The sequence below is a fragment of the Phalacrocorax aristotelis genome, chromosome 6 (assembly GCF_949628215.1).
Source record: "Phalacrocorax aristotelis chromosome 6, bGulAri2.1, whole genome shotgun sequence".
NCBI classification, from domain to species: Eukaryota; Metazoa; Chordata; class Aves; order Suliformes; family Phalacrocoracidae; genus Phalacrocorax; species Phalacrocorax aristotelis.
In genome coordinates, this window is record NC_134281.1 from 12,016,202 (window position 1) to 12,039,311 (window position 23,110).

A 23,110-nucleotide genomic window follows, 5' to 3' on the forward strand; every position below is an offset into this window, starting at 1 on the left:
TTTTTTTTCCAAGCAGAGAAGCATTTTCTGTGTCAAGTTTATTTGGGCTGGCAGAAAAGAGCCATGATCCTGTGGGTGGTGCAGGGCTGGAACAGGCAGTTTTCCAGCTGGGGCTAGCGCTCATTAAGCTCAAGTCTTCCTTGATCAAGCTTTCTAGTAAACTCATATTGACCTTTGATACCAATAGAAAAATTTTGTGACCAAAGCATGGAGCTCAGGGAGTCTCTTTTGCACATGGGGTTTTTTTGGGTTTCAAGTATCACCAAATCAACTGAATACTTCATTTCTTAAGCTTATCTTTGATTACAAGAAATAAAATGAGCTATTAGGGGCTGACAGTTCCTGACCTTTGCTCATGCAAATATACAAATACACAACTACACATCAGTCCTAACCACAAAGCTTTGGATGCTGATTATGGAGAAAAGAAGTCCAAGGCAGCTGCCTGAAGCCACACCACACCTAACGTCCCATACCAGGAGCCTTGTGGTGCTTACAAGGAGCCAGAAGAGTTTTCAAGTCCAACCTCAAGGCAGTCTTGGAGGGGCCACAGTCCAGGATTTTGTCACTACGTTCCCTCTTTCACCACCCCCAATTTAGGAAAGGCCACTTGGGCACCCTGGCAGGTGGGCTCTTTGCAGGCAAGTGATGCCTAAACCTTCTCAATCCTCATCCTAAACAGCTCTGCAAGACTTGCGCACATGATCTGCAGCCTTGGAATAGAAGCAATGTTCCCACTTGTGTGCATGCATATGAGGGTGAAAGAGTTAATCTACTAGTCTACTTAAACACAGAGGTTTTTTTTAATTTTTTTTTTACTCAAAGTTTGAGTGTCCTGGAAATGATGTCAGGGTCATCTTTCTTCCAAGTGTACTTGAGCTGCTTAACTAATTTGTCCACTCCATTCAATACACAGTTTATTAACATTTTATATACATTATGCCTCCATGAGTGATCCTGCAGTGACCACCTGCCATGGAAGCTAATAATCAGTTATTTTAAAACGTTCAAAACGTTCTCCCATGGATGGAGTTTTGCCATTGATGCAACAAGTGGGAGCTTTGAACCCAAGTGTGACAAGCATGACCTCACCAAAACTGTAAGTCTCCCTGGTAAAGGCCTACTGACTGGAAGTGTCCATGTGTCTTCAGAGCTACTCAAATTGCCTAATGCTGAGACAGAGAAGAGGAACCAGGAGTATCTGCTGTTGAAAAAGTAGGATACACAAGGACTGAAAACAGCTGCAGAAGATGCTATCCTGACAGTGACATTAAAGTCTCTGCTGATGTTGTTGGGATTTCTTTTGTGTTACAGCAATCATAAGGCTGCACCTTTTTTTTTTTTGTTTTCCTGCTCTCCCCAAGAACAGCTGCAAAAATCAGTTTTGCTGCTCTGTTTCAGCAGACCGTTCCTAACTCCCCTCCACTCCAGGAGCTGCACTGCTGCTGCAGGGTGACCACCAGCATTATTCTAGATGGCAAACACAGCTGCTAGGCTTTTGTATTTTCATTTACAACACAGGACCAAATCCATTGTGGACCTACTATCTGACACTTTAAGGAGGACTTCTCTACGTGTGTGGATCTGTTTGGACCAGATGAAAAGGAAAGCTATGGATGTGAAGGAAAATGAGAACAATAACAACAACAACAATAAAAACCAGTTCTATTTATGAAATCATACTGTTTAAATACCAAAATACAGACTACTGGTAAAGTCCCTTACAATAGATGCCCATTCAGTGAGATCATAACTAGTGACAGGTGAACTGAAAAAGTTTGGAAAATTGAGGAAAATATGAAACAGGTTGGAAAAAAATCTTGTGGGGCAAATGTTCCCCTTTACGTTTCTACTATCTCTTGATTTCAGTTCAGCTGGGAATAAATACTGCTGAAAAATCTGCTGCTTTCAAGCCCAAAGGAACCCATGAATACAAAGGTGTATGAAATATGAAAAGGTGTGGGGGTTTTTTGTCTTGTTTTATTCTGGTTTTAAACTCAGGGGTATAGTTTTAAAGCTGTCATGCCAAAAATGCACTAACCTTTCCCTGGATCCAAACCAGTTCATCTATGACTAGTCATGATATTTTAAATAGAGTTCCTCATTTACATAAAATAGGTCACAAGTGTTTAAACAAGTAAATTAGGAAACAAAAATCAGTTGTATTTGGAGTCAGAAATAGGTAGAAAACACAGACTTTTTAAAAAACTATTTTTTAATAAATTTGGCAGAGGATCATGTTGAAATGCAAATTTATCACCAAGAAAAGTTCAGAAATCTGATAAAAGTGTTAGGAAAAAAACCCAAAACTGTAAAAACGTGAGTGTGCTCACTGGAACTCAAACCCCAGATAAACCAAGAAGAATTAATTTGGGGTTTTTTTTGAGGGGCGAGAAGAAGGGAGAGGGGAACTGTTTTCCAGAAACAATTTCTTAGCTCTTCGTGAGTCCCAGGCCTCCCTTGCAGTCATGCTAAAGAGCACAGCAGGGCCCGAGGAGCTGACATAGAGAACAATTCAATGAGGTTGTTGCATATGTGCGAGACATTTTTCACTTGGTACATGGAAGCGACTGATTTGAATGGCACAGTTCGTATTGAAATGGGGCTGGGTTCTAGTTCTCTAGTAGTTGTACATTGAAAGGTGTAGTACTAGCCCTCTGGTTCTTAACACAAAGATGCTCTCCACAATGTGGGAGATGGCTAAATACCCAGCTGACTTACTGGAGACATCTTTGATGAAGCCAAACCATTATTTTTCCCTAACTAAAGCTTGTCTCAGCTCTATAGCATGAAAGTGATGTGCAAACTATTATCTCAAACACAGTTGTATGATGATGTGTAGGTATTTATAAATAAGCATCAGTATTTCATCTGCACTTACAGAAACCATTAATTTAGACCCCCTTTAACCTGCTACTGCTTCTTTACCCAGGCAAGCGTGTCTATTTACTGCAGACACTAAAAATGAGGGTCCAAGCTGAAGCCCACTAAGAGAGTTATCTTTGATTGCATTTCCTTGCCTTTGATGGTTAAAGGCTATTAAGAAAAAAAAAAAGCTGTATGCATATTTCTTTGTTTTGGGCACATTTGATGACACCCACTGGCTCGTGGAATTCTTCTAGTGACCTTCAGATGGCTATTGCCACTGGCCCAGCAGGTGACATTGGATGTTTGCCATCTCCAGCTGTGGAACAGTTTCATTTGTAAGTCTCATAATATGGTAACCAGAAAAAGAAAACCAAAGCAGTTCTGCCATGGCTGATTTTGTTGCTGCAAGCCAGCTACCTGATGTAAAAATGTGTACAAATTCAAACTAGAAAGATTTTGAAAGTTATAGTTGCAGCTACTTTTTCCTTTTTTTATTATTATTATTTTGGTCCATCTCACAAGTTTTAAATCACCCCTGTTCTGTTACAGGAAAACCAACAAGCTAATCAAGAAGTGTTTGTGCTGCTGCAGCCAGTTAGCCCACGGGACAAGAAAAAATAAAATAAAACTACTGTGTAGGAATGTTAAGAACTGGATATGTTCCTGTTTAAATGACAAACTTTGCCCTGACAGACTAAGCTGACAGCAGAATAAACAGATACAAACTCTGTTTTTATCAAGCATTTCCTCTAAATACCTTCGAATAGCCTAACTGTGGTATTATTAGAAGAAAAAAAGACCTCTCCCTCTAATACAATGCCCACAAGAAAAGGCTGAGTTTCGCCAGAGAACCTGTTCCCAGCATAACCTGCTCAAGTTAAAAAAAAAAAAACAAACCAAAAACAAAGAAAGGATTTTGTCCATGTTTTGGACAGTCTTCAGGGAGCAATTCCCCATGGAAACATCCACCTAGCCCACACGAAGTGGAACGCCCACTCCTACGCTCCTTGTAGTGGTTTCTCTTCACTCCCCAGCCTACCCTGGAACGATACGCAATTCTTTCTGACCAAATACAAAGCATTCCAGTGTTATATGTTCCCTTTGCTTTAACTTAAAATCTTCAAAGCCCTATTTCTTCAGCACATGAGATTCCTAAACCTCATAAATATTTCTGCCACCCTCCAATCCCCCTAAAAAAGAAAAAAAATTACGGTTTAACCCAATGGTGGGCAAGGAGACTGGGGGCCCTAGGTCCACTGCTGCTATTTAGTAACATGAGACAAAAGACTTTGTCCTTTTGCCTGTTCCCCAAACAGCAATGAACCGCCCCCAAATAAATAAATAAAGCAAATCCTGGTCACCAAACTTGGCAAAGCATTTTTGAGATACATGGATGAAAAGCATCTGATTGCTGAGTGATGATATTATCTTTGTTACTATTATTATTAACAATGTGTCTGCTATAAATACCGGTTACACCAGGTGTAGGTGAGTGCTTTTGTTCTGCCTGTTGGGGATGACCTGGTTTGTGTTCACCTTTGGACAGTCAGAATCCAGAAGGGATTCTTTTATTTTTTCTGACCAAAACTACACTCCAATAATTTACACACAAACAAATGAGCAAGCCAATGTCTGAGGCACCCAGAGAGCAGGTGTTGTTTTTCCCCTCACAGCTCCTGGACACTCGCCCCCACTTCCCTGGGACCGGCTGCCCTTCCCAGTTTGCAGAATTCAAGTTTACACCAGTGCCACCACACTAAAATATGCTTTGCTGGAAAATTCAGGAGCAGGTACTCAACCTCTCCGCTCATGCACAAACAGCAGGCATTTTACTTAAGTTAAAAAAAAAACCAAATAAAACAAAAAAAATTTAAAAAGAAAGAAAAAAAAGAGTGAACCATGCCAAATCCTGCAAACGCCTTCCTAAAGTTCTCCTCTTGTCTGCATGACAGGGTCCCAATGCCATGCTTGGGAGGGATGGCCATGAGGCTTTTCACACCCAGCTTCTCTGCCTCCCTTGCAAACTCTCTGCTCCAGCTGCCTGGCTGTATCTTTACTCAGGGGCTGTGCTAAACATAACTGTACCCTTTCCCTGATATGACCCTGAAGCCTGTCGTTTACCACAATTGAACCAGAGGGTGGAAATACTACACCTTTGAAAATTGTCTTGAAACAGTGTCTTTTTTTCAATCTATCTCTCAACAGAGCTACTTTTGTGTGTTTTGTAGGTTACCCTGCTCCCAAACATACCAGCACCTAAAATTGCGTTCTGAGACTTGAATGTATTGCTGGCAAGACAATCAATTCAAGTGGTAAGGTATATAATATTTAGAGATAAAGAGATATATATTAAAAAAACCCCAGTAATAGTAAATTCCTGTAATATGTCTAGTCTGATATGAAAGCTCTCCCTCTACAGAGAGACATCTGCTGTGATTACTTTACAAAATATTAAAAAAAAACCACACACAAAAAATAACTTTCTCTGTGAGAAATAAAAATAAACCCTAGTGCAAATATAAAGCTCTGTAAACCTGGTCCTATGAGAATCTATGGTTAGTAAACGGCAGTTAAAGCAGGTTTATCCTCTCACAGAGAGAGCTCACATCATGGTTTCCACAATGATATGAGTTGGCTTGATCAATCCGCCATTCGAAGTTCCATTGGGGCAGAAGGGGGTGCCGCTCTCTGTTTCTTTGGACCACCGATTCACTTCCTTGGGGGCAGCCACCGCTTTTATCCTCTGCAAGAAAGAAGAAAAGCAAAGGTGAGAAGACCAAGTAGTCCCTGTAATCTCTATGGGCAGGATGGAGGACGTGGCAATCTGAGGATGGGGATGGTGGCCATCAGAGACATGCCTATGCCACGTGGCTCTGCAAGAATGTGGGGACCTGGGCTGCAGAGCACCGTGTTCAACTTTTGCTCAGCTGCAGAGCCTGATTTGACACAGGAAATCAGACACGAGAGGGCATTCATGGCATTATCCGTCATCCTGCACATTGGGCTTTCAGTGCTGCAGCTGCTGCTCAAATTATGTGCATTCTCCTTCCTCATTTAGAAACAGCTCTGCCTTTTAGCCCAGCCATTCCTTGCCAAGTGGCAACTTCTCTCCTACATCTAAGTTCACAAAGGAAGAACTAAATGGCATCTGACCAGTGTTTACTCTTTTTCCTTTCCTAACATGGTCTTTGAGGAGTGTTTTGGCTACTTTTAGGCTTGTCTCTCAATAGATAGTGACAATGTAGGCAGGAAAATAAACACTCATGAAAATGCTCTGGCCACAGCTGAAAAAGACCATTAAGACTTGGATGAAAACAAATGCAAGCATTTATGTTCTGGGAAACATTCTTTTTTTTGTTCTAGTCTCTCTTTTTTCCTAACCTGAAGTGTCCTACTTTCTCCTCCAAGAATACCCTGGGCTGCATTTAAGACCATCTCATTAGGCAAAAACAAAACTGATCTGAAACCTTAGAAGAGAACTGCTAAGTTTCATGCTCACACAGTCTCTAAAAAATTTCCACTGGACAAAAAATAAATCAGGGGAACCTGTGCTAAACTGTGAAGGGCAAGAGATTGCCTGCAAATCAAAAGCTGAGAGAAGCAACACTGTCAAGTCAGACTCAAACCCAAAGTTTTCCAAAGATCAGGGCAATCTGGATCCAGTGTTTTGATTTGATTCATTAGGAATAAAAAAAAAATTAAAAAGCTAAAAAGTCAGGCTCACTGGCATAAGTGTTTGACCTTTATTCAGTCCCCCAGAGTGAAGGCCGTGCCTGAGAGTCACACAATCCACAGCTGGATCCAAATTTCCCTGAAATTCAGTGAGCTCTTAGACAGCTGGGTTTGACTCAGCTCTCTCTCTCTCTCTCTCTCTCTCTCTCATTTTCTCAGTAATTTGTAGGATGGTGCTTCCTTGTCCCCATGGGCTGGAGAAGAGAGATCTGGCACTGGGAAGCACCCTTGAGCGCTTGTCTGCACATGGAGGCAACTATTTGCCAAGCTAGAAACTGCAGAAGTGGGACGCAAGGAAAATCACCTGGTGTTTGCCTGAGGACAGAAGGCTTTGTGTTTGTTCTGCTGCTACTGTTTGCCCAACGGACAGCTGATGTTATTTGCATTCACTGCAGGAGAGGTACCCAACTTGGCCCTACCTGGACAAGGTGGCAGTTTTCCAAGCATTGTGATTATTTTGTATAAAACACAGCGAGTTAGGGCTCCCTTGCTCCTCTAGACAGACAACTAGTTGCTCTTACCTCAATAAGCGACCCATCTGACTGTATGATGCGGATGACCATCACCATAGGGATGCAGATCATGGAGGAAAGGGCAAGAACCCAGCCCAGGCCAATTGCCCAGTCTGGGTATGTGTAGACCTTGTTGTAGGTCAGTGGTTTGTACTTGGCCAAAGAAAAGATAAAGCACCCCTGTAGATGAAAAAGGAAAACAAAGTGAGGCTCAAAAAATGCTGAAAGCTGTATGGCTCTGGTGCTACCACCGGCCTTAAGGAAGACAGGCAGTGAAAGGCAGAGCTGATGGATACCATATGTATTTTAAACCAATGGGGAAATTATTCTTTTGTTTAAATTATTGAAAGAGCATCTGTATCTGCTTAAAGGTAAACTGTTGCTTGACAATAGGGTGTTAAGCAATGGTGATGAAGAGCTGCAGTACGTTGCCTGTTCTTTTTCAGGGCTCATGTACTTGTTGTGCATTGCAAGGAGCTTACTGGGGTGCTCGCTCTAGCAAACAAAATACTTCAAGCTGCCTCACACTGCTCAAGCCTTTTTGTTAAAATGGCCTAGTAGTCCTATCACTTGAAGTAGGGACTGCTCTTTGGAGAGTGAGTTTTCTGTGTCAAGAATGTAATATTTTGTCAATCCTAAGAAAAAAACACTCAAATGTAGACTACTGCCATTTATGCAGGCACAGCGGAGGGCTGTCACATTAACAGCTAACATCTGAGAAGATGATGTCTTTGAGGGTTATGTTCAAGCCTCCAGCAGCTCTTTGCAAATTGGTCTCTGAATGCAACAGCCTTCACTTGAAGAGACGTAGTAAGAGGTGGCTCAGAGCTGCTACATGGAAGACTTGAAAGAGCCCAGGTCAGTACTCACCACGCAAAGAACTGGTGTGATCACAATCCAGCTCCATTTCATCCAGGGACCAGGTCTGTATCCAATCATATCCTCAATGGCATCATAAATATTATCAGCGCCTATAATGTATAGTGAGCGCATTTATCAGAATCAAGCATGTAGGATTACAGCTGCTTCCCTAGCCCCCCACAAGGGATATTTAAAGGGAAGATGAGGGTGTCAGATGTATTGTTCAAATGCCTCCCATGGCTCTGAAGTTCAAGATGATTTTCTCCTTGAGAAGCTCAAAGGTTGCAGAACCATCTCATCCTACACACCCCTCATTATATAGATGCAGGAGTGTAATGCTAATCCCTCCTGCCCAATCTTCTCCCCACAGTCTCACTGATCTTGCCAGGGGATCACCATGGGAAGCCCACAACTGCAAACAGTGCACCCTGCTTCCACAGAAATTTGACTGATGCAAAATGAAGGCTTTTTTTTGGCTTTCCTAAGGAGATGGAGTACATGAAGAATCAGGGAAATGACCAGTCCTAAGCGTCAAACAACTTATGATCTCCTTCCTCAGCTACCGTCTCATGCAGCTACATAGGCTACTGTCAGACCTTGGTACTCAGCATTGCCTAACAATAATGGGAGAGAATATACTTTTCTGCCAGCCTTCTTTTTGTATTTCCTATTTGGTTGGCTTGCCCCTTGCAGACATTACAGCTTTGAAAGGAAATTCTCTGAGAGACAAACAGAAATTTTCACGGCTGGCCAAACTTTCAACTCTCATCTCTAAACTTAACACATGTGAATGCTTAGTTGTGCCTTTATTAATTAGCAATGGAAAAATACTCATTTTTGTGTGGAAGAACACTGGAGGCTGGCTTCATCCCAGATGCAAATTTGTCTCCAAGAGGTCAGTGCAAATTTATATTAATGGCATGTGTCTGTTGCTGGGAAGAAGATTCTGGGGTGGCTGATGATTAAATGTTTGACTAACAATATTGTCACTGAGTCATCAAAAGATATCAGATGAAAGGATTCTCACTTACCATAAACCCAGGCTACAGCAATACATTCAAAGAATGCAACCCACAAAAGGCATACACCACTAGCTGCATAGTAGTCAAAGAGTTGAAAAACATACATGCCACCCTGTGAAAGAGAGACACATTGTATTAGGATCCAACAGGAAAAAAGCTGAATACTTCAGGCTCAGCTCCCAGTAACATCTACTGACATATCCTAATGATTGCTGTCTAACAAGACGAAATACCAGGCAAGCAGGTAAGGTAAATATTTAGTATTACCTTCCCCAGGGAACAGGCATGTTTACTACAAGCATCCAAACAAGATGATGATTAAACAAAATTAAGCCACTTAGTATAATCTACTGAGCCACTTAAATCTTTCCTTCTTAGAAGTATTTTAGGATGGGCATTTATAGAAACAAATGATGCAAAGAAATAATAGGTCGCCTCCTAACATTAACACATCCAAAATACTAAAAATGGAAGTCAGTTCATCAGGAAGGTCTTAATTTATGAATTGGTGGAAGGACTTTTTTAATGAGAAGACTTCATTTTTGTCTTTCTAACTATTTACTTATACTATGCTGTTACACTCTTTGCTCTCACTACACTGACCTGCACTTTTACTTGAAAAATTGTGTTTGTTAGGCACCTCTGCTGCAGGTGTTATTTTAATTCTCACAGTCATGCTCTTCCAGTTGTTTTTAAAAGCCGGCTTGGATTTTATTTTGGAGATAAATATCACAACAGTACAGCCACTGGAACATATTCCCATCTTGTTTATACTAGAATAAATCCAGAGGTATTTAATTGATTAAAATCTGTGTAACTAAGATAAAAATCTCTTTCCCTGCATGCACTGGATGGATTCTTAACCTGCTCTGCTGAAGGTTCCCAATGTTTCATCATTTGAAGCCAGATGTTAATATTCATACTCATGTTGATTAGTACCTGAGATCAGACTGAATTTAATGAGATTTCATTTCTCTGTTCCTCTGACTGAAAAGGGGGGAATATGTAGCTCCCTTTCAAAATGATTTCAGATCTAGGGATGAAAGATGGTCTGTAGATCTAAAGAGCACCACTCCTCTGAGTGGCTAACTCTGTGCAGTCTCATTCATAGCTAAAATTGGTCTAAAAACTTGCTAAAAAAGTACTGGTGCTACTTACCTCAGTCACCATAGTTAGTCCCAGAAGATAGCTAAGGAAACACACTATAGCGATGAAGATTTCCCGTCGGTAACCCTTCCTTAGGAAGGATGGGTGCAGATCAACTAATGACGTGATCTGTCCTTCAACTTCAACAAACTAAAGGGGAAACAACAACAAAGAAACATGACTTGAAAATCACCCGCCATTCATTTTATCCGGGCTCATACTTGAACAAAGCCTCCACAGCAACACTCTGACTGTACTCTGTGGCAAAATGCTGCTCTGAATAAATTGGAAGCCATTTCTTTGTAACCCAGAGGTTGACATGTGGGGGTAGTTTTCAGCTTGGAGCAAGCTTTCAGAATTGCTGCTCATTTCCTAGCAGCCTTATGAACTACCAAAGGGGCTCTGTAAATGCAAGCTGCAAGGATAAAGGAAAAGGAACTTGATTTGATGACAGGAAGGCACTTATATGGCTTTTATGTTGTAGCTGTTCCAGATGAATACAAGATGTACACTAGAAAAGAGGCAGAGAGAAAACAGTCAAAAAAGCCTAAGCTAGGACAATACCTCCCAGCCTTTTTTTGATGTGCCAGAAAACCTCACAGGTACTAGTTAGGATAATTCCACAATTGGATATAATGCTACTCCTGGGTGTGCTAGTGAAATCCAGCCAAGGGAAAGCAGACTTTGATGTGAAAAAGCAACACTTCCTGACTGAACTTGTCTTTTCTGACCCTGTGAGCAGAGTACATCTGACTGAGGCTCTGGGGTACCTCTGCAGCAATAATGGAGCTGTTGATACAGTCCCCACACAAAGATTTGGTAAACTGTTTGCATGTGTAAACCAAAAATAGAGCTCTGAATAGATGAGCTAAAAAATTTACTTTATCTAGCATCATGGTAACTGCATTTGTACTTACTTGCCATTGGAAAACTACATGTAAGATGTGTAACTTGAGTTAACCAAATAACCCAAACAGGATTTGAATAGAAGTTCAAAGTTAATCGAAAACCAGGTGCATTTCACCCATGGAGAAAAGCAACTACTGAACAAATTGGAAGAGAGATCATTCAGCTGGTCTGTACTTTCAGCCTGGCAAGGTACAAAAACACCAAGTTGATTGAAGACATTAGGATACCATGGAGAACCAAGGCTGCCTCTGTGAAAATGATCTTCACTTCAAGTGGATACGTCATCTTAGAACTAAGAGTTATCACAGGGAGTCTAAGAAATAGCATTATTTCAAGAAAAGCTAGCTTTTCCTACCCATAAGTGCCCTGTAACAACTCTACCCTCTTTAGACCACAAGCTAAAGCTCCATTTTGGAAATAAAGACCGTCCTGCAAACACTCCACCAGATTTTGTGGCCTCCTGTCCTGTTACTTTGACTTCTGTAAAACTGGTTTTCTTTTTAAATGCAAGCCTTTCCTTTGGGCTGATTTGATCTTAAACTGCTCGGCATTCCAGAAACCTGCTTGACTGCACTCCAAAAAACCAGAGTGGTGGAGGAGAGAAATTAAGCGCTCCAATTAGTTTTAATCATTCCACACAGTGAGGAGCTTTTTGAAATTACTAGACAGCTTCCAATTTGCATAAGCACAGGGTTGTTGAACCACAGCATTGGGCACTTTTACATTTACTTTGGAATGACTGAAAGTTGCTCACTAGGGTTCAAAGATTAAGCTGTAACGAGCAATTTAGGGCAAATGGAGTACCAAAAATGTAAGAGACTAAGTATACAACAACCGGGTAAAAAATCCATTTACAGATCTCTCCTCATATGAGAGCATTTAAGCTGAGTCAACATTTAATCCTTACCAACCGGGTTTTTATAATCTTAGCAACTTTCCATTTGAGTGCAGAAAGTTGCCTGTGGCCCTGAAAACTTTGGCAATTTTGAATGTGTAGTTACTGCATAATCCCTGGTCACCCATGTTTCCTTCTAAGTGGACTCCATCTAGAAATGATTTATAGGTTTTTTGGCAGCATTTAGTCCAACATTCCTATAAGCAACGACTGGGAAAAATAACTTAACTTCTTGGACTGAACTTTTGGATTTTTTTCATGCTCACTAATTAATAGCAGTGTATGCTATAGTATTAGTACAGCTGGAACCCAAGACACTCTCTGGCCTGTTTGGAGGTACTGAATGTGCACTGGTGATGTGAAAGTCAGCAGAATCCCAAGCTGCTCAGCAGCTCCAAGCCTAAGGCCACCAAAAAAGGCTGTGGCTTTGTCCTCTGACTGTTCACGAAGACACCCTGGATACACTGTACAAAACATTTTGTGTTTTTTGTGCCTCACGATGGCCTTGTTTTTCTTTTATGGCACTTGGCAACTGTCAAGGTCTATATTCCTAGTAGTTATTAATTCTTACAAAGTGTTTTAATGACACACTGCAGGTGACTGCAATGGCACAAAGTACTCTGTGGAGTAGACTGCTGTAGCCTTCTATGTTTTAAAATAATTAAGCTCTTCTCCAAATTAGGAAAATACTGCACGACAACCAAAATGGTAGTATTGTGCGGCCAGACTGGGACTGCTATTTAGGTTAGGGAGTACTGCCCTAGTCTTGTGGACTCCATTAACTCCTGATGACAAAGACTTACTGAGCAACATCATACTGACTATCAACCAAAAGATTCATCAAATGCAGCCCCTGCACTAAAAAGCAACCCAAATGGATTCCTCTTAAGCAGCATTACAGGTATTCTCTCCTTAACTCATGCCTGTGAAAGCAGCTTTTCTCCGTCAGCAGCACTGAGACAATAAGCCACATATTATCTTACCCATTGTACTAACCTGGCTATCCAGTCCAAGCAACAGAAGCATAATAAAAAAAAGGATTGCCCAAAAGGTGGGCAGCGGCATCATGGACACAGCTTTTGGGTAGGCAATGAAGGCCAGGCCTGGACCTAGAGAAAGAGAAAATAGGGAAGCAGGAAGGGAAGGGAAAAGAAATAGTAAGTACCAGCTCTTTGGTAAAGGCAGCCACACTCAAATGCAGGAATGCCTGGTTCCGTTCAGATAAATCCAAACGCAGCTGGAAATACCAGAAGTGAAACAGTTTGGCTCTTTTATCTGAAATCGAAGCACGCATGACTACAGCAGAAACCACAGGCAAACCCCCGAGGCCATGGCTAACAGATCACCAGTTTTAACATCTGCCTTAAACATGCCAATAATGGAGGTGGTCCTACACCTGCCCCACTCGGACACAGGAAAGTATTGGGGCTGGGGGAGAAGGGGTGACCCAGGGGAATGGCAGAATCCCACTGCTAGCCCACATGGTCACGATGAAGATGATGATGATGAAACTCTTTTGCATGCAGGGAAGGGACTCTGCTACAAACACTCCCTGGGATCTTTGCTACTGCAACCACTGCCTCCCTCTGTATGTAACCTCCAAACCCAACACGGCTTTTCTAGTGGGGGGTTTGCACTCCAGGAGTCTGCTCCCTTGCTTCTGCAAACCCTCACTGCTGCACTGAAGTGATCAGGCTATTCCTAATTATATCAGCTGTGGTCCCTGAAAAAAATGCTTCCTGTGTCAGGAATTGCTGGTGTGTAAAATCACTCTATGTAAAATCACTTCCCCATGCTGGCGTAACGCCTGTCCCTACCCGGCCACCCTAGGCAGACCTGCCACAGTGATGCTAATATGACCAACATCAGCCCCAACTGCAGGATGGATTGCAACAGTCTGGGAGCACCAGCAGGGCTGGGGCTAAGAGCCTGTCTTTTCTGCCGTGGAAACCAAAGCCTTGTTTGCAAGGGTTCTTCACTAGACTGGGTCTCGTCTGCGCTGTGGACCAGACGGCATCTCACTCACACCCACACACCGAGCATACGTGCAGTGCTCTCGCATGCTGATCTCCAAAGGCGCTCTCACCTGGACCCAGGTGCTACCAGCTATTGCTTATGAGAGCTTTTGTTGAGAGAGAAAGAACCCTCTCCAAGTGGGAGACAGGAACACTGGCAATCTGGCATTTATGGCAGGCTTTAAGTGGCTGCAGAAATTTTGTGAAGCCAACAAAAAAATCTGAGGGCAGATTTAAATTAATATTGAACCTGGGAATGCCTGGCTCATCTGCTTGTTTGTTTTAAGGAGCCTCAAAACCCAGCATCTTCCACAATTTTGAAGTGGATTCAAGTAATTTTCAATAGGAAAATGAATGGTTTTAAACTGCTGCAGTCTCTGATCTGTACAGAAAAATCTCTAACACTGCTCTTCCTACCTCCCACTTTTCCTTTCCAACAAGAAAGATGGAAAAAGAAGCAAGAGAAAGAGGTAAGAAAGGATGACTTTTTTTTCAAACTAAAGAAAACTTTCAGTCATTGAAAATATTTGAACAGAAATAAATACAAATTAGCCAACAATTGAGCAACTAATTTTATTTAAAATGAAACACAACTAAGATTTTGTATGACAGAAGATACCAAAAATTGGCGAGTGTCTCAAATTTTGGGGGGCTTTGCTTTTTGCCCCCTAATTCAGCAGATATAGTAGATCCTCCCTGAGGGAGAACTGCTACCAGACAGCATTTGCAGCTAACCTGTGCAACTGATGAGACAGATATAAAACTGCTCTCCTCAAAACTTGCTGCAATTCTGTATGCTGTGGCCAGTGAAACTGTCCTTGCGCTGTGATATAGTCTAATACCAAGTGCCCTAAGCCCTGCACTATCTTTGATTTCCCTTTCAAACTAAGTGTTGAAATATAAAGAGGAAAGTCCGTGTGAAAGAAAATGTTCCTGGCAGCCCCTTGACTGAACAGAAATAATCTAAAATCATATTTAATTTGAAACTCTGCTGCTCTGAAGGGTGTTTTGCAAAAGTGAAGCACTTGTGACTATTATTAAGAGCTAATTAGGACTGCCACAATCCCAGCCCACTCACTGGTCGTTTGCTGGTGAAGTGCTGTGGCACAGCTGGAGATGTGCCCTGGCAGCAGAGCACTGCGGAGGCAGAGACCGGGCAAGCATTAAGAAGGCCAAGGCACTATAGTCAGGCCTGCTTTATCTGAATTTGTTTGCAACTGGATTTAAAAAAAAGGAGATCTTGTGCTGTTTTAACACTGCTACAAATTGCACAGGCAGTAATGTATTTCTTCCAGCCAGAGATGCAGCACAGATTAGACTGGACTCACTATGGCTTTGTTGAACCTCCACTGCTTTCCTCTCTCCCTTTAAAAGTATTTCTGAAAAAAATCAAGTGCTATTTATTAAAAGTCTCCTTTCACTGGGAAGTCAAAGGGATCTAATGTAGATGTCATGTAAGTCTAAGCCAGTGAAGGCTGGCAGCAGCGACCAGTGCTTTAAGCAGAAGCCACCCCTCCCTACAAGGGTGTCCCAGGAACATTGCACCAAGATTGAATTTGGCACAGGTAAAAAAATGTGGCCATGAGATTCTGCTGTCAGCCAATTTTTTGATGTTCCCCTGGCTTGCAGGAAGGCAAACAAGGAAACAAATGGTGTCATGCATAGGGCAGGATGGATTTAACTCACTGGGCAGAGATGGGTAGGGAGTAGGAGGTCTTGACCCTGTGGACAACATCCTCTCCCTGGTGCTACAGCCAAGTGGCAGTGCCTCTGTTCACCCTTTGCTGACCCAGGGGAGCCGCTCTGACCTTGCATCATATGAAATCAAAAAAGACAAGGCTAAAAAAAGACGCTTAAACGCTTGCTGAATGTTTCTGTGCCGAGAAGTCAGCAGCAGGGCAGCAGTGGCAGTGAGAGCCTCCGCCATGGCCCCGCATGGGTCCTGGGACGCTCATCCCTGGGGGACCAAGCGGTCTCCAGTAGCCCTGCACTCAGTCTCTGCTGAGAAAGGCAGTGAGGAAACCCATAGTAAGTGGTTTGGATAAATTTGGCTAATTTTGATATTGTTTACTGCCATGTAAAAATGTCCCTTAGGATTTAGCCAAAGACCAGCCAATGATGACAGGCAAGCCACTGAACAGTGAGATGGTTGCAATCTCTGGCCATTAGCTAAATTAGGGCTAAATTTAAATAGAGTAGAAAGCCTGAGGAATAGACAACAAAATATGCAAGAAACCAAAACCCAAGTCTGGAAGCTAATCAGTGACCTTGTTGTCCTTATAATAAGCTATAAAATCCCTCTTTTAAAAAAATGCTTTTTAAGCTGTTGATGAAAGAATGCTATGTAAACACTAAGCCTGTTTGTTAATTTGTATTTAAACATTACTTAAAAGTCCAGTGTTACTATAAAATGGTTTCATTCTAAAAATGTCAAGCAACAGGAATGTAGCTGCCTGTTTGATATCAGAGATTTAATAATAAAAATTAGAATAAATATTGACCAGATGAAAACCTAATGTGGAGTACTTAAAAATGCTATTCTTGGAATTGATCCACCTACATATTAAAAAAAGGGACTATTTATGATTCATTTAATAGTATTATTCCCCTGCTTCCTGTTTTTAAACAAAGCAATCAACCTCTGATCAAAATAAGCATTATGGCCAAGACTGTTAACTAATTACACTTGCGAGAGCTAGGCCAGTTGCAACCACCCAAGAATCCAGCAGTGCCACCTATGTCATTAGTTTTTCATTAGACTTTGTGAAGTGAGATATTTTTCTTAAAGACAACTCCCAGAGCCATATGATCAGAAGGTACGTTGACTACTTCTTTTTAATAGCATGTTTGCAGGGAAAAACTTTAAAATACTACGCAGGTGAATTAAAATTGCTCAAAAAAGTCAGGAAGAAATGCCAAAAGTGCACTCAGGTGACATTGTTATTACTTGAATCTGTTTAGCTTTAAGCCTCACGGCTGTCAAGGCCCAACTCATTATTTTTGAATGGTAAATCCCATCTAATCTGTCTGTTCTATATGAAAACACATGATTACACCTACCCTCATGGACAAGACATACACAGAGGAAAAAAAAGTAATCTGTTTCCTCTGAGATACATTCACATGCTATGAGGGTTTAGCCTTCTTCACCTGCAAGTGCATAGCTGACCGTTAATGGGAAGAACACTTCTGAAATAAGGGAGGAACCTAAGTGTACATCCAGTTTCAAAATGTACTTCTCACAGTTCTGCCAACCTCACCCTGAAGCTACAGAGGACAAATGCAGGACTGCAACAATTAGAGTTCCTGTGGATGAAATGGTGCACAGAACCGAGGAGATGGGAGCTCTCCAACTTCTCTTGCCTTTCAGTGAAACTTAGGAATATACGCATGTATGTCCCTTCAAAAGGCCAAGGTAACATTCCCACTGCAGTGCTCTGCTGTGAGCAAGCAAAACTAAGTTATGAAAAATACATAAACACTGGCTATTTGTATTTGAATGAAAATAAAGGTAGTCTGAAAAGAAGGATGGAATAAATTTTCGAGTCAATGATATTCTGGACCCTAGATAATGGAGCGGTTATCTTAACTCTAATCTCAACTCAAATGGATTAGCACACTCTAGGAAATGCGTTCACTGCCCTGTTAATCAAGACAGAATAAACAATACAACCCCGCCTAACCCTCACTGCTCTAGATGAAAGCCCAAATCAACAATGTGCTTATTTTTCTGGAGATTATGGGAAATCTTGTTCTGTTTTTATTGCTTAGATGTTAGCTGATTGAGTCTGCAGAACTTTGCTCACACGCTAGGCGGCAGTGCCCACCACCACTGCCACCAATACCATCGTACCTGACTCTGCCACATCAGCAATGTTCACCCCTTGCTCTTGTGCCATGAAGCCCAGGACGGAAAAAATTGCGAAGCCAGACACAAAACTGGTACCACTGTTCAGGCATCCCAGCAGCAAACAGTCCCTAAGTCACACATATGTCATGGAGCAAGTTAATTAAAAAAAAAATTAACCCATTGTCCCTACTTTATTTACATCATTTAGCTAAAACACTAAACCCCCTTGGATGGAAACTTGCCTATAGCAGTTGTATTTGTACTTGTTGTAGCTCCCCAGGGAAGTCATTGCTCCTAAGCAGATTGCATATGAGAAGAAGATTTGTGTCCCTGCATCTATCCAGACCTAAGGGGAAGACAGAAAGACTGTTATTACAGGCCTGATTGCATTGCAACACTCAACACAAATACACAGCTTAAGCTATGCAAAATCAACAAAATAATTGCTTCCATTGAGGGTGATAGCTAAAGGATCAGGGAAGGAGGGAAAGACATCATCACATTTGCAAGTTTGGCTTTTATAGGGAAAACAAAATCGTTAGTATCAGAGCCTACAAGAACATCATCTTTTCAACAGTCCCTGTATCCCTCCCCAGAGATGCTCAGTATTTCTAGTTTCTTAGTTGTTCAGCTGATCCTTCCTGTTGGCGCAACAATAAATGTGTTTCAGCGCAATAGGAGATGCAGAAGTACTTATAACATTGCTCATTTCTGTTGTAACCCATTACAATTAGAATCAGCTGACAGAGTCACTAAATGGAGGATGTGAAAAGGTTGAGAAACAGGTTTGTGTATTTGGTTTGTTTATTTTTCTAGCTTTCTGGTTGTTTTTGTATCTGTTCAAATGCAAGATAAAAAAACATAGGAGTGGGGGGAAAACAAGCAAAATACAATGCACTTTGTAAGACAGGTATCTGATCTCGGTCTCATGATTCTTTCTCCTGATTACATTAAAAAAAACATATACAGAGTGAAATAACAGTACGCTATCAACTTCTCAGTAAATACTTAGCAAGCTATCAAAATGCATCCACTGAATCCCATCTGTTCACTTCTTTCTGCTAATGCAAGTCTGCTAACGCCAGTAGAAACCACCAAGAAGTCTGAGTAAGTGACAATTAAGACTATAGATCGTTACCTCCTCCCTCCCACCATCGCTTTCCAGCACCTTGCTGACTTGTGTCTCCTTGAAGATGATGCTTTTGCTAGCCCATGGGAGGGGGCCTGCCAGCTCACATGAATCTCTTCTACATTACTAGCTGATGCTCTGGGCTTACGGCTAATAGTAGATCATAAAAATGATAGGGTCACATAAAAGAAGATTCATTCATAAAATATAATGTCTCCTGTGAAGAGAGTCTTGTATAAAGAGGGCAAGCCTAGACAATGAACAAAATTTCCGCAATGTTTTTTTCATTTACACTTTTTCTACTTCAGTTATTTAGCTATCATTGGAGCTTTATTTTAACCAAATACTCATTAGAAAGAAATACCAAAGACAAAGACAGATGTTATTCCCTCTCACTGTGACCAACATTTTGTAATTTTCAAAGATCCTTTGTTTTCTTCTTTTTGGGAATGTACTGCCTTTTTTTTTTTTTTTTTTTGCATTTCTCACGTGATCACTATTGGCTGAAACAATGCTGGTCTGCTCAAGGGTCACATTTTGCACTCTTGTGAGCACAGACAGGAATCTTTATCTACTCACAGCCTATACAGAAAGAGTAAGCCTAGCTCCACTAGCCAGGGCTAAGGGAATGGTAGTTCCTGTGCCTCAGAAAGCATTTTTCTCCACCTTTGCATAGGTTTTCATTCTTCTATTATTTCATTCACATCCTTCCCAATCTCCTCCTATTGAGCAGTGGGAGCTTAGTGACACTGGTACTCACAGTTGTCGCTTGTTGTTCCATCTGTGAAGCTCACGTGTCTCTCCTTTGAAACTAAAGACTATCCTCATTAAAAAAATTAATCTCCCTTACCTTACCAACAAGAAAGCTGAGATTGTATAACAGGACAGAGCCTACAGCCTCAGAGTCCTTTGACACAAAAAAAAAAATACGCGTACACACACATACATACACATGGAAAGATGCATTAACACGTGTAACAGTGACCTTCTCAAGCAGATCTCTGGAAAATATAACCCAGCATTAATGTTCATGCTATATTTGCACCTCTAAAGACTGTAGAAAAAGAGATCTGTTGCCATTACATTGCCACCATCACCCTCCACCATACACCTTTGCATAGGAAGTTGTCCTGCTCCCCACCCTGGGTTCTGTACCTGTGGGTCAGCTAACCGTGAGATATCAGGATAAAGATAAAACTTGATGCCTTCTGCAGCTCCAGGCAGGGTCACACCACGGATGAGCAGAACAAGGAGCATGATGAATGGGAACGTGGCAGTGATGTATACTACCTGGCAATTAAAAAGAGAAAAAGGTGTTTAGTCTGTGGCAGCCAACACTACACCTCCAAAATCAAGAGAGGTTTAACAATGGGAATTCAAAGTCCCCTCGTACCTGAAAAGGACCTAACGTGAGTTTCTGTGTCTACTTTTAGTTTAATGGTCTTTACCACCTTATTGCCACAGGCCTGAAGGCAATGCAGGTTTCTTAATCCCTCCAGAGGCCCCCAGACATTGGTCATGCCACTCAGGCAGAGAACAACTCATGACTTTTGTTAGAAATTCTGCCTTTGCCGTTTGTCCTCCTCACCGACAAGTGCACCTTCGCCAGGGAAGCTGAAGAGATTTCCTTGCCGAGGGCACCTAAAGCATTACCTGATTCTTTATTTGAACTTAGAAATTGCAAACTCTTTTTCAAGCTCTGCTGCTACCTCTAACTTTGCTGTGCAGTCTCACTACCACTTCTATGGGCAATTCCACCAGGCACTTCTTTCAGAGATTAAGATAATTTGGTCTGTGCTCATGTGTATCCCTTCCCATCGCCTTGAATGCATGAAGCCCTTCTGGTTGGCATCAGCCTCAAGAGTGGTAATTTCCAGTCCCATAACTTCATTCTTGCCCTTGCTGCCTATTCAGCAACATCATTATTGGACACTAAGGCTCTGTTCAACCAGTTTTGAGAATATGTCTTCATTATCTTCAACCTCTATTCCCAGTCTCTTTGAATAACGTTGTACTTCTTTTCTTGTTAACTTCTCATTCATTTGATGAAAGAGCTCTTTGCTTTAATTTCCAGTGCGAGGGTTAATTGAGCTTGCATTTGGACAGTTCTATCTTTAGACCCACAGGTTTTGACCTCTAACATTTTGTTTTCTTTGCTTATCAGTGCTTTCACTTTTTATATAACTGCATTACAGTCAAGAATCACTGCTGTCCAAGAAAGGGCATTTTTCATGGAGTCAGATGATCCCCCAGGTAATTATAGTTTGCTGCCATAAGTAAGAATGTATTTTTGTTTTCCAGAATTTGTTTAACTACAGCAAAGCTCCTGGGATGCACCACTTTTCTTCTTAAGTGTGTCCTCTGAGAATACTGAGCAGAACTCAAAGCCTGCATTGCCATAATAAGTCACAGAGCTGGACTGATTTCATAAAATGAAAGGAAACCTTTTCACACACATCCTTTGTAATTCTCTCCTTGAATTTTCTGTATATTTTCTGCTGATAATATGTATTACACATTAGCTTGGTTTCACCAAAACTTGAAGGATAAAAGGGGGTTTCTGTGCTTTCTAATGTTTTTAATGTAAGCCAGGCCTATGAAAAATCAAAGTTTTCTTACAAGAAAGACATTCCTCGACTTGCAGGAACTAAGTAAACAACACTCACAAAGTGGCCTTTGCGCTGCAGGTAAAGATTCTCTTGTAACACTGGAGGAATTTTTAAGGTCAAACACACTATCCAAAGCATAAGCACTACTATTATTTTTCCTCATGGCTTCATGTTTGTTTGTCCAATACACTACTATGAAATTTAAAAACTATGTCTTCCCCCACCGCTCCAAAGAGCCATTAACACGCTGGAAAGCAGGGAAGTGCTATAAACAACCAGCTACTAAAGTAAACTAGACTTCTCAAATAATTCAAGTCCTCCATTAGAATTTACAGTTTACTTTTGTTTGACCCCAAAGTTAATGGAGTCAACCAGAGACTTTCCAATGGTTTTCTTGGGCTCTGGCTCCACACCCACATGAGCTCAGATGCTGTGGAGAGGAGGCAGCGAATTCCTACCAACTGCCTTACCTTAGAAATGAGACCATTTTGCTGGATTTCCAGAAAACACAAATTTTTAGAAAACTGATTTTAACAGATCTGTTTTCATCCTGTTATCTTCACAGGGGCTTGAAATAGTGTACCATAGGGAGCTTGGAAAAATCTTGCAGGGCTACCGTAACCTTTACTGAGCAGACACCAGGCTCGCCAAAGGTACTGCAGAAACGTGCACGTCGACTCAGCTACTGAAGGAGATTTATTGCATTCACCTTTACTATAAACTTACACAATCACCTCATCGGGTCACATCAATCAGAGAGAACAGAGAAGCAAACATTTTTGTCAATGTATGCTTCAGAGATGTGGAAGCCGTTCTTTGGGGCAAAGCTGGCAGGAATCCAGGGTAAGGCAGCAGCATGATTTTAATGAGGCTCCGTGATAAATATCACAGAAAGCAAGACAGAAACTACAGTAAAGCAAGTAGTTCAGTCAACAGTGGAACTAATGAGGTCTGGTCTCCTATGGAGTTTTGTCTCCTGGTTGATTCTGCAGCATGTAACAAGGCAAAACTGCTAAATGATGTTTTTTCTGCAGTTGAGGCATTTGCAATGGCTCAATCCTCCTGACTTCTCTGGGGACTGATAAAAGATTTGATAAAATTGTGGTCTTTCTCTCAGGTGCGACACTAACAGGGTCACTCCCTTCCACATAGTTGACAAGAAACATGTGGGAACTTAGCATTTGGGACCTCTGTTAGATTTATCTGAAATGCTGGCTCAACCAAAATGTTTGAAAGCTGAGCACCATACATATGCAATGGCTTCAAAAGCCTTTTCTCATGAAACTTGTTTACAACCACAACTGCATGCAAGGGGCAATAATGTCATGCTTCATGTTAAGTGATTGACCAAGGTTTGCTATAATTTGTTTCTTGCACTGGAGTAGGATGAGGTTCATAAATGTTTTAACTGTTATCCTTTAGAGAAAAACATAATTCTAAAGAGCACATGATAAGACTAAAAACACAAACTATCCGGGATGTCTGTTAAGGAGTGCATCTAAACGAGTACCTAAGTTTAGTCTCCTATGTCTGCACAGAGCTCTTCTGTAAGTGAGAGGCAT

The 23,110-nt window shown here is 41.5% G+C and overlaps 1 protein-coding gene across 13 annotated transcripts in view; it reads right to left on the reverse strand.

The window, feature by feature from the left end:
- Positions 1-2,197: 2,197 nt before the first annotated feature.
- The window catches only part of SLC6A6 (solute carrier family 6 member 6), a 90,649-nt gene continuing 69,736 nt past the window's right edge, over positions 2,198-23,110 (reverse strand). For all 13 annotated transcript variants that reach the window (XM_075095972.1, XM_075095975.1, XM_075095968.1 and 10 more), the window contains 9 exons: positions 20,095-20,229; positions 18,053-18,156; positions 17,814-17,938; positions 12,942-13,054; positions 10,154-10,291; positions 9,005-9,107; positions 7,983-8,083; positions 7,122-7,292; positions 2,198-5,611 (listed from right to left, as the gene is read on the reverse strand). In XM_075095972.1, the coding sequence (XP_074952073.1) occupies positions 5,471-5,611; positions 7,122-7,292; positions 7,983-8,083; positions 9,005-9,107; positions 10,154-10,291; positions 12,942-13,054; positions 17,814-17,938; positions 18,053-18,156; positions 20,095-20,229 (1,131 nt within the window). In that variant the 3' untranslated portion in view covers positions 2,198-5,470. The remainder of the gene's footprint in view (positions 5,612-7,121; positions 7,293-7,982; positions 8,084-9,004; positions 9,108-10,153; positions 10,292-12,941; positions 13,055-17,813; positions 17,939-18,052; positions 18,157-20,094; positions 20,230-23,110) is intronic.